General features: G+C 39.4%; 1 protein-coding gene across 1 annotated transcript in view; it reads right to left on the bottom strand.

Annotated features, from left to right (window-relative positions):
* LOC108679078 overlaps positions 1-12,381 on the bottom strand; it is a 30,974-nt gene extending 18,593 nt beyond the window's left edge. Inside the window, exons 1-2 of the mRNA XM_047884642.1 lie at positions 12,010-12,381; positions 10,124-10,227 (exon numbers count right to left, since the gene is read on the bottom strand). Coding sequence (XP_047740598.1) covers positions 10,124-10,227; positions 12,010-12,312 — 407 coding nt within the window. The 5' untranslated portion in view covers positions 12,313-12,381. The remainder of the gene's footprint in view (positions 1-10,123; positions 10,228-12,009) is intronic.
* Between the last annotated feature and the right edge of the window lie 268 nt (positions 12,382-12,649).

The raw sequence follows: 12,649 nt of genomic DNA, 5'->3' as shown, positions 1-12,649 counted from the left end.
GACTGGGCGCTCCTCAATATCTGGAATACTGTTCAAGTCCTCATCTGTGAACACACTGCTGAAGAACTGATTAAGAACGTTAGCCTTGCACTCATCAGAGGAAATCTTTCGTTGGTCTACTTTCAAATCAGATATACCGTCCTTTGACTTACACTTCGAACTAGCGTACAAAAAGAAGGCTTTCGGATTCTTTTTTTGCATTTTTAGCAATATTTTTTACGAAGTTTTTCACTGCAGTGCGACAAACTTTTTTAGCTTTATTTCGAACTCTGGCATACAGGTTATAATCAGACTCGCTGCGAGTTCGTAAATAACGCTTGTAGGCTTCTTTCTTGGTCTTTAGCTGAGTCTTAACTGCACTGTTCAACCACTGGGACTTTTTGACTCCTCCAAGCGTAATCTTGGGTACACAGGTATCAACTGCAGACATAACCGTGTCTTTGTGAGAAACGACCATGAATCAGTCGCGCTCATGTCCTTAATACAGTCCGAAATATTCGCCGCATTCACCGTTTCACGGAGTTTATCATAGTCGCCCTTCGCAAAGTTCAAACGTCCACGCTTCCGAAGCGTCTTTTCTGCACAACACTTAATATTGAAAAACAATGATTGGTGGTGGCTTTTGCCCAACGGAGCCTGGTGGCGAAGCTCATCTATCATTGATTCTTCACTAGTCAAATGGCAGAATTCTTTAAAAAATCTCTGAAAACCAAATAGTTAGAATATTTAATGCTAGAATTTGCCTTACTTCAATCTGCAACATAATTTCTAATCCTTATTTATGTGACATTATCACATCGCTGGCTTAATTTATTTGCTAAGTACTTTCTCACCAGTCGGCGAGGTAACCGACGCTGAAGGAGCCCAACATGGCGCCGGTCATGTAGACAGAACTGTAGGTGGAACGCAAGTACGCTCTGCCACACACCATATCGTACTGGCACGAGAGCAGGAATTGCTTCACTGATTTGTTTGTTCATAAAGTTTTATTGAGGAGATAGAAGCTTTAATTCACTCACTCTAAAAAAAAAAACACTCACTCTCAGACTACAGGACGAACATAACGGTGGTCTTCAAGACTTTTAATTTTAGAATCAAAATCAACGCGTTTTTAGGGAGTAATTTCTTTAAACGCAGATGTCAAAATAATTTCAACTAAAATACTATTGATCAATAAATCCTTTGACGACTAAGAACCAGGACAATTATTTTATATTCTTTGCCTTTACACCTACGCAAGTACATTAAACATTTAATTTATTAGCAGGCAGGTTGCAAAACGTAAATTAATTTGCTCAACATTTGTGCTAGGTACTTTACTTATGGATACACCGAATAATTACGAATAAAACTTTGAAAACACACGTAAACCTGGAGCACTACTCAACATGTTCACACGGAGCCAGACAGCTCTCTTCAACCTTACATGATACATGAGTGAAATGAGCGACTGCTCCATTTAACCTGCAGGAATAATGGGCGATAAGCAATGTTATTCAATTTGCAAAACTATATTAATGCCTGATTGTCTGCATCTTGATGCTAGAATTGAACCGAGGAACTTGTACTATCATCGCAGAATTTTTACCTCTTTATTCAAGATAAATTCAAGCGTTCGTTATAACATTCAATGAGTCAAGAAGTTGATACGGATAGACTTGAGTCCTACATGACGTGTTCAACTGAATAAGAACAACTGTAATTTTTCCATTTTGAATGAAGTCCTAGGGGTTATTCAATTAGATCTATCAGCAGAGAAAGTTAGCAAGTGCTCAATGATACAAGACACTCATCTTGCATCATTGCATGGCATTGGAAATTTCCAACTTTTTTCATAATTTTGGGACCAGAATCTCAGGCTTCAACGCACAATAAGCTTTAAAATGTTTCATATTCCTGGAATGACAGAAAGCAGAAAATCTCTGTTCAAATGCTAGATTTAGTCTAGATTTTTAGTTTTACTTGTCTCTTCTATTACACTCTCAGGTTTATGCATATTTTCTGCGGAAATATTCCGGAACTCAGGACGCGACATGAGAGGAACTCCGCTGGCTGCGCTCGTCCTCTTAGGATGTCCCGTTTGTTGGCGCCACTGACGCATTCTCCTGAACTTACTTGACGGCTTCTTAGTCCAGGAAACCTAGTGAAAAAAGGGGGTTAACCTAGAACAAATTGCAAAAGAATTTCTCCATCACTATAACATGCATAAAGTCCTCAGAAAAGACATATAAAAATCCTCTAAAATATAATTGGTGGAAAGGCTTCAAATCAGTGATTTTCAAAATGGCCGCCGAAGTAAACTATATGTTGATATGCAGCAGGTTGAATTAGTAGACTGGAACAGTTTTGCTGCCAAAAGCCAATTTTTTTAGGCTAATAAATCAAATTATATCTATATTATGAGCCAAATTATATAAAATAAGGAATATTGCAATATTTTGTAATAAAAATACCATTTTATCAATAATTTTATGCTTTTTAAAGTCCGATGAATTCTCAGCGTTTCTTTTTTTCTTCTTCTACTGATAAAATTTGGCATAAATGTATTTGTCTGATGTAAATTAAGTAGGAAAAAAGTCATTATGCTCAGAAAATCATTATGATGGTCAGCTTTGGAAAACTATTATGATGGTCAGCTTTTCCAAAGCTGATGGTCAGCTTTGGAAAACTAATTCTATAAGATGAAATTAAACTAATTATGATGGTCAGCTTTGGAAAACTATTTCTAAGATGAAATAAGAGAACGTCAGCTGTGTAGACAAAAAGATAAAATATCAGACATATGAATGATGAATGGGAAAGAAAAACCCTTTTTTTATTTCAGCTTGCACATTTTTTATTTATTTTGGACGTAAAAGAAAAATGAGAAATTAATATACTGAAATATTTAAGAAGTTATACTAACAAAAAATCCAGTTATGACGCATAAGCTATAGAACTAGTAGGTTTTATTAACGTAAAGTCTAACTGTCCATAGTAGGGTAACATGGGGCAAACGGACCACTGCGGGTCATGGGCCAATAGCGGGTTTCTCGCTAAGTATGGCAGATATTGCATGGTCCGTGTTCTCTCCCGCCGGTCGATAGTTTCACTGGAATGAAGTGTGCGGATTTGCGTTTTGCTAAGAGTTTGCGTTATTAAGTTATTTTTTAATAACTGTTTTAGCCCAGATAACAATTTTTTGCTGCTAAATTAAACTGTTTTCGATTACTGTAGATGAAGCTTTTGAAATTAGTGTGAATTATATTTTGAAAGTAATATTCATAGGATAATTTTGAGATCAAGTTTAGACTATTAGCTTTTAAAATAAAATGTTGACACGATATAAATGGAAATGATACCTAGTGGGGCAACGGGCCTATGCGTGTCACGGGGCAAAGCGCCAATGGTGAAGTCTTGTGTTATACATAATTAGATTTGTCTCAATGACCTTTTCAAAACTATGACTAGCTTTTTGAATTACAAAGTACACTTCATATTGCATGATTTTTTTATTTGCCACCTCTAGGAAACGGGTTTAGTTTCTAGTTATGCGTATTTGACCCCTTATCGAGTTTTTGACTCTTGCCTTGCCAAAAGTTGATTTCAGCCAACACCAATGAGTCAAAAGTTGATGAGTTTTTATATGGTGTTGGCTGAAATCACGATTAAGTACGAATTCTCTGCACATAATATCTGGATTATGGACGAAGCTGGAACGAAGTTTTTTCTGAAAATAAACAACTAAATATATTTTTTCTAGTCAACGATACATTTTTTCATGTCAAGGATGAATTTTTTATAGCAAGGATATATTTTTCCAGTCAAAGATATGTACATTTTTATGTCAATGAAATATTTTTTTACGTCAATGATAGATTTTTTAAGCCATGAGTATATTTTTTTCAAGTTAAGGATATGATTTTTTAAGTTGTTAATAAATGAATGTCATATTTTCATTACATTTTTCTTATTTTTAACTGTAAAGTGTTGTTTTATCATTTTTAAACGAAAAATATGCAATTGTGGTATAGGGACCAAGGGTGGGCGCCTTGCCACAAGCCCATTGCCCTAGGGGTGGGGCAATGGGCCCATTTTGACGCTTTTTATAAAATAGTGCTTCATTAAAAATTGAATAACTCTATCGGCGTCTAATTCACATCATACATTCCTTATTAGTTGTACCTTTAAACATAACAAAGAACCACCTTTTATCAATTAAAACTTCATCAAAAATTTAGTTTAAAAAAGGGGGAGCCCGCTGCCCCATGTTACCCAACTGTGATTATTCTATACTATATATCAAAATAGAATGATGTCACCCATCAGGAGTATCAGCATTGGCTACATGCTGCTGAACACTCCAATCCTATGTATCAGATTCGCCCTTATATATACCACCACCATTACTGTCTTGAGGTCAGTCATCGGAAGAGTTAGAATCACTGTCAAGTACTTGACTTGTGTTACTGCACAAACCATGTCACTGGTCACATGCTGGTGAACATTCCATATCCTGTTTCCGACAGGCACACCTCCTGGTTGAACAATCTGTTGAAATGTCCTCAAACTATGAAACTGGGCTGCTGCTGATGTAGGTGGAAGCACCTGGGGGTCTACAAATGCTTTGCTAACAACTTTTCTGTGAAAGTTATTGAATCCAGAGACTCTCCGGTAACACCCTTGTACAGAAAGACTAGAGCAATCTCTCCAGCCACAAACTGTACCCTGGATTTCACCTTCAGACCCCACTCATCTTTTCTCTCAGACCCCAGGATTGAGTTTTGAACACTGTATTCCCTGACAGGTGTCAGCACTAAGTCTTTCTTCTTACCGCCATATCTGTCCCCTGTCCCGCAATAGATACAGTTACTTTTGTAATCAAAGCCGGTTCCAGTAGATCTCAGTTGGCGTGCTCCGTCTTGAGAAGACTCATTTGCTCTTTTTCTGTTCTGGGCTTCAATACTGAATGACCTACAACGGTCCTTGTGACATTGTGTGTGTACTTTTTGTCCAGGCATTACAGTTGTTACAACTTTTCTTCTTTCACTGGCTTTCTGGATACCTTTACAACCCTTGGATGTTGGTGTTGCACATTCTCCACCTTCTAGGACAGGTCTGCTGCACATGGCACATTGGGCAACATCCATCTTGGTGCTACCTGTAAGACATGATGTGATCACCCTCTACCAAGCATATGTACAAGCTAGACATTCTGTAACAGTGACTATAAGCATGTAATAATCACAAATACCTCTATATGATGTATCCTGTCTTGAAGTCTGATCAGAGGGCTGCTCTCTTAATAATAATAATAAAGGTTTCAGCGTTTATTAGGCCGTAGGCTTGTCACCGATTCCTAACATCGCAGGACATTCACAGCATTTTGCGGTCTCGAACTCGCAACTCACTGCTACAATTCTGCTGTGCTTAATCGCACGGCCTCCTCGCCGATTCTGACCAGAAACTGGCGCACAGAGCTGGGATTGCACCCGCGCCTCTCTGCGCCAATCCTGGTACTCTGAACTGTAACCACTGGGCCACCCTTTCTTGCTGGTCATGTTCTAAAAACTTACACCAGAGGGTCTAGACAATGCTGCCCTCTTACTACAATTAACACACCATTTATGATATAGAAACACACTCACCCTGCATCACACACACACACACACCCTGCAGGTGCTTGCCTGAATATATCATAGGCATTATTCCACATGCCTATATAATCACAATTTTTCACTTTATGGGTGGCTGTTTTTACAAATACCAGATTGCTACCACCTTGGATGAATTTTAGTTATTATTAGTGAATTAACACATGAAAACATACATGCACAGACATACACAAACAAACATACATACAGTCACAAAAATAACTGTCGGTCATATTTTAAAAATGTGTTATTGGGCCTATATTGCCATTCGGCGGCCATTTTTTTTTAATATTAAATTTGACACCCTTCCACTACTTGCATTTTAGAGGATTTTTAGTATGTTGTTTCTATTGCCCTTCTGGAGCATTGGTGAAAAATCACTTCTTTTGCAATTTGTTCCGGGTCAAACCTTATTTTTCCTTGACTATCTCAGTAATTTCATCAGTCTCTTGAATATCTATGGTTACTTTCCTGTCCATTTGTTTCTTGTCGGGCAGAACGTGAGTCTGGTCGAGCTCGGCGACAGTGTCAGGCATGTGCTGCTTGTTCGTCTCAGGAAGAAGCAGGGTCATGAGCCCAGCGACTATGCTGGCTCCCCCGAAGATGACAGACGGTAGCCATGGGACGCTCTCACCCTGAGATCAGCAGTTCACTTTTATGAGCGATAAATATACAATGTAATAATGTCAACGTAATTATATAATTACGTTTTAATACATACAATGTAACCAAATTCACTGCTCAATGAAGGTTTTATGCTTTATGGAGTTACTTGCTGGCCGTGATCGAGGACGCAGGTACGTTTTTGCGGGTCCCAATTTTCTCAATTTCTACTATGCCGGTTTGACTTATCTCGAATTTGTACCGAAACGATTTTAGTGAAACGTTCAATTTCAGTGCAGTTCAGTAAAAATTGAGCGAATAGTGAGAAAAAGCGGCTAGTACAAGTGTTTTTATTCCCGACTAATGCCAGTGCATGAAGCGAGGGCAAGCTTGTAGTGTCACGTTAATTTCAACGTGTAAAAATAGTATCAATACATCGTTGACCGAGGAGCTCGAGGTAGTAACTTTGAACTGTAGAGTAAATATAATGTTTAATGTGTATCGTAGTATGCAAATTATCGAATTGCCTGCTAATTCCGGAAAATTCAAATCCGGCAGCAGCGACACACCCGATGCGCGCGCAGTTGAAGTTTGGATCGGCAACGAGGGAAGCTGTGCCAAATTTATTTCTGTGTTTCTATGTGTTAAATGTGAAATATGTGTATTTACTGGGTGATTGAGATTTTATGAACGAGTAGAAACTGTTTGTGAGAATATCAGTGATTACTTTTTATTCCTGAAGCTGTTGTGTGAAGTTGTACGTCACTTAGTCAAGATGGGCGCCTCTATGCCAGCGGCATATCACAGAATGTCCGTTTATATTTGAATTATTTGTTCAATCCATTAGTGTTTGATTTGAATTAACTTAGTAAATCAACCAATACAGCGTCATCTCAAGGCGATAATTGTCGTGAGCTAGATCTAGTAGTTTCTGTTCTGCCCTAAAAATAGAAATCTTGTGGAGAATGCTTTGTAATGGCTAGTTGCTACAGATGATCATTTAATCATTGCAAATTGATTTGGCTTCTTTTTTAAGCTAATGCGTGTCAAGTGTGCCTTGGTTGTATGGAAATATCGTCGATTTGAGAATGAATGGGATTGTCAGAAAAGCTGCTGTGCTGTGAAGTTAAATGGTCTATAGTTCCAGTCTAAATACTTTATTCCATATTTGCAGGTATCGTACGGTATTTCTAGTAGTAAAAGCTATTCGTTAGAAAAGCATTGAAGAATTGAAGTCCACGTTCGTCTTTCTAGAGCCTCAAAGACCGTAAGTTGAAGAACCTACGAATTTACCCCGTGTCATGTTAATTACCGTGGTCAGCCAGTTTGGAAAACTAGGCCAGTAACCTAGCAGTAGTTAATTACCATTAGCAGTCGGCCTGTATGTAAAGGTGCCAGTAACCTAGTACTCTAGCAGTAGCCTGCTTCTGTCAGATCCTCAAAAAAATCGTTTTGTTATTGCTAATGAGAGTAATAGTGAATAATTAAATCTGTCGGAATCATTTGTGGTCGGCTAGATGTGATCGCTCTACCGTTCATTATTGCCTGCTCCGTTCTATGTGTCTTATAATGAGGCTATAAGCTATGTATTCAGTTAGAGTCATGAGACAGACCGACGAGATTGATTGGATTAAGTAGAGTACGATTGATCTCGTGTCTTGAATGTTGCAGTCGCTTGAAATTAGGCAGCTCCCTTCTGGAACTGTGTTCATAAAACTAATTATCATCCTAGATGATCATGGTGCTTCGTATTTTCGATTTAAAGCAGCTCTCATCTAGAACTGCGTTCATTAAACTATAATTATCATTATATGATCTCGGTTTCTTGTATGTTCACACTCTTATAGAATCCTGTACGTGCAGGTTTCGACGCCTCGTCTTCCTATACCCTCCCCACCCTCTTGGCCCCTATCCCTCCCCCTCTCTAATGCCTGTCGCGTCGATCCCTTGATTCCCCCGCCCACCCCTGTCTTTTCCCTCGCCAGCTACAGCTCAGCTGTTCCGCCAGTCGAAATATTCGGGGAACTTTACTATACTCAAACTCTTTTTTGTATTTTTCTCCGTCCTTTTCTCCGTTCAAGAGGTCTAGTTCGTGCATTTTATAATGGCTGGACAGAAAATAAAAAAAGATAGTCGAGAAGCCCATTTCGATCACCCATCTATTGGTGCTCGAAAAAGCGAGGAGTCGGTGGAAGAGCACGGCAATGAGTCGAAATCGTTGAATGATGTAGTAAACTTGAGTGAGATTGTGCCATCGCTGAGTGACAAATTGAGCTCGCTATGCAATAGGCTGAAGTGAAGGCTCAGCTGAAAAATACGGAAGAAATGGAAGTAAAGAACAAGAGAGCTGATTTATCTGAATTCGCTAGCGAAAGCTCGCGTGAATTACTTGATAGAGAACGTAGGAAGGCCAACCTGGTTTGGTTTGGGATTCCCGAAAGTACCACATCTGATGCGAAAGACCGAGTGATGGATGACACGGCATTTGTTGTAGAATGTTGCAGCAAGGTACTCAACACACCGATTGATGTTACAGCGTGCAAGAGGCTGCGCTCGAAGGATGCTGCTGCCAACACCTGCAGACCTCTTTTGGTGACTGTAAAGGATCCTGCTCAGGTCTGGAGCGTGCTGAAAACAGCGAGAAAGCTTGGAGAATCCGCTGATTACAAGTAAGTTTTTTGTAAAGAAAGATTCTACCCCTTTAAAGAGGGCGGTTTTTCGCAAGAAATGGCAGGAGTGAATCAAGCGGAAAGGCACGGAAAATCAGGTCAATCACTTCCAAGCTGGCAAGACAACTCCGGCTGCTCACGGTCAGTCAGGGGAGATGGAGGACTAGTAATTAGTATGAATGATTTCCGTAGATCAAGGCCTGTAAATAATGTAGGAAATAACCGCATACATCAACGTGGAAGTGCACAAAAAGTTTTAAAATGTTTTTACACGAACTCGGATTCCGTTTTAAACAATTAAAAGTGAACTGTTAACTGTATCTAAAACGAGTGTATAGACGTTATTTGTTTACAAAAACACTCCCTAAAAATCACGGGGGAAAATCGTACCTGTTGAATTTCAGCTGCATGGTTTTAATTGTTTTCATAAATTAAAATAAATGAAGAGCAGTGCAGGAGAGGTGTAGCTCTGTGGTTTAGAACCTTTTATGGGCCCAGCAAGAAGTATCTGCAGAGCATTAATCAGCTAGAGAATCAGTGTGGTGCGAACTTACTCTTAAAGGCAAGGATAGCCTTTTACGAACATGACTTTCAGCAGGTCGCATACATTGATAGTTGATTATTTTAACCATCCAGAAATAGACTAGGCAGATGAATCTTCTCCAAGAGATGGGAATCACCCAAAATCCCTGTTTTTGGAGTCTGTGCGAGACTCATTTTTAATCCAGAATATCACCAAGCCAACCCATTTTAGGGGTAAACAGACCCCAAATATTCCAGATCTAGTGTTTACTAGTTAAGAATCAATGATAGATGAACTTCGCCACGAGGCTCCGTTGGGCAAAACATAACATAACATAGTAATGTCGGCGCTGAAGTGTAGGCCTGATGTGGCCTGTCGCCGATTCTTTTCCTTTTCGTGCCTTGTTCATAGATCTAAACTCGCGTCATTTGACCGGATCTTTTCATGATTGGCGATAGTTGAAGTAGCTGCTAGACTTCCACCGGGTTCGATAAGGAGCTAGGCATTTCAAATCTGAACATATATTTTTCCATAGCTTTATCTAGTCTGTTCTTGAACGCGTTCATACTTGGAGCGCCAACGATGTCATCGTGAGAGGAGCAACATGCAAGATTAAGGGACAAGTAAGAGAGAGGTGCAACACGCAAGAATAAAGGACAAATGAAAGAGTTGAGTAAAATGCACGAGGTTCTAACCAATCTGCCATGTAGCCCACTGCTGCAGCGCCGAACATGGCTCCAAACATGTACAACGACGTATACATCGGACGCAAGTACGAACGACTGCAAACCAATTCGTACTGAAAAATAACTCGAATTAGGTACTGGAAATAGATTTCTAAAAGCTTTAGATTTTTCCATTGCACAAACTTCAGTACAATGTAATAACACAATATCGTTCAGAATACAGGTAGCAATACCGTTGGAAACTGTAGGTCTTCAACGCTTAAATATCAAAAGAATACTTATTTCAATATTTGTTGATTTTACATATAGACCTGTGTACGCATATTGCGCCTCAATTGATTGTATGGCTCCCAAACAACAACTGATCTAATTAGTGAGGTTGTTGGAAGCCGCGTTTTATTTGAAACTTGGGAAAATTTGACAGAAGTATTAGTGTTGGTAAATGTATTTAATTGTGGAAGAATCGTCGAAAATTCTGTCAACAATGTTAATTTTACTGGAGCACAGCGCCCCATATTTGGTATCACCGTGATGGGGAACAAGATTACTGAGGATGCAGTCTAAAGGCCCGTTTACACTAGTGGCAACGACATGCGCTTTGAGTCGTTTGCTGCAGTGCCTCACCGCGCACAACCGTTCACACTACTTTTGTACTCGGTAGTTTGAGACCGCGCGCTTTGAACACTAGTTGCCACCTAGACGTCAATGAGGATGGATGAAACCGAATTTGAGCGGTGGGCCATTGTTCTCGGGTGTGCTGCGGTCCGTCATTCTTCGCACTATGCCAGTTGTAAACGCGAATTTAGCATAGGCATCATAATTAGAGAACTAGCACATTCAAAAAGATACAGTTTATAAAAACATAGTCTATTCTTAATTAAAAAGTTCCAATATTCGTACCGATATTATATCATCCCTTGAAATCGCTAAAAGGTAATGCATAAATTGTCAGGAGTTGCTAAAATCACATAAACTAAACACGTCATGTAAAAATAACTTGCATCATTTGTATTTCGATTTTTGTACTCCTTTGACCGAACACTCTATAGTCCATAGGCATTCGTGTTCTCTGTAAAGATCAATTAGGCGCTCTACTAGAGAGGGACTCCAAACGAAAGTGGTGTTAGTTGACATTTGGTGTGCCGGACCAGCGTACACAATCAACCTTACTAGACCACAGACAGCTATCTACTAACTAATAATTTAAAAGCAAAGAATAATCCACAAAAATTCATATCTTTATAGAAAACGTTTCGGAGACCAGCTCCATCGTCAGTTCGTAGAATCTAGAATCAAAAATTAATACTTTGAAACCATAGAACGAATTGAATTTCTTTAATAATTTGATTTACATTTTTAATTTAATTTAAATTCTTAGTTAATTTGCGATTTAAGCATACAAGTGATATCAATTCTTTAATAGCTATCTACTAAGTGCCGCGCTTGTGTTTCATGAGGCATGGCCCCTGTCAATCGCTAGCTCGTCAATCGGTCAAGAAGCGCATGCAGAGGCTGCAAAGCGCCTCTGCATGCGCTTTGAGGCACTTGATTCTCGTGTGTTGCCCCTAGTGTGAACGGGCCTTAATAAGAATAAAAGAATGTGCCCTGACTCGCGCCACCAGGCAGGTTATAACGCTACAACCAGACATTGAAGGACGAGTAAATACAATCTTGATTCTAACATACATGCCTTCCCGTGAGACCGGACAGTGTCGTTGTACCGACATGAAAATTAGATTCTATTGCTTAATAATGAAAATACAATATAATTTCTTACTATTATCGATAGGTGTGTGATAATTATTCGGTGAAATGAGCTTCTTTTATCATCTTTCAACAGTGAAAAGAAATATGAGGCTCAAGTATTGTGACTAGAATTGTATATGCTCACTCACGTCGCTGGTGATGGTTGAGCGGAACACTGAATCGTCGAAGATGAAATTCTTGCAGGTCAGATCATGTCCAAGCGCCTCATCCAAGTACTGACACTGATTATTATCAGTGAGTTTTGCGACTGTAACACTTGAGTTGACTTCCAATTGATGAATTGCTCGAAAATTTGATTGGTTTTCATGATAACCTCCGTGAAGGGAGGAGAAACTGTTCGCTTCCTCAGGGACCGCATTTGCTGCTGAATCGGCGCATGAGAAGCTCACAGCAGGAACCACGTATGACGCGGAAAGCGTTTGCGGCGGCATCCTGAGAGCCGCTGTAAAGCATCTAAAGTTATAAGAAGAAACAGGGCCGAAGAATCACAAGTTGCATTTAATAACTCGTTAGATGAGAAATAATCTGAGAGGTCCTCAATAAGTACTTCATCAGAAAACTGTGTGCACACGTGTGCTTCACCGGAGTCGTTTCGTTGCCTCCTTCCTCTTCTCTTGCCAAGCCCATACTACGACTGACTCAAAAGTCTAATTGACTATATAGAGGAAAAATAATTTTTTTTCCTACATAATGTAGCTACAGGAAAACTGAAAATATGCAGGCATACGAAGAATATTGTTTAAAGTGAGATGATTTTGACCTGGATGG

This window comes from Hyalella azteca, unplaced genomic scaffold (genome assembly GCF_000764305.2).
Source record: "Hyalella azteca isolate HAZT.00-mixed unplaced genomic scaffold, Hazt_2.0.2 contig212, whole genome shotgun sequence".
NCBI classification, from domain to species: Eukaryota; Metazoa; Arthropoda; class Malacostraca; order Amphipoda; family Hyalellidae; genus Hyalella; species Hyalella azteca.
Note: the sequence above shows the minus strand (reverse complement) of the source record. Positions and strands in the feature narration are given on the sequence as shown.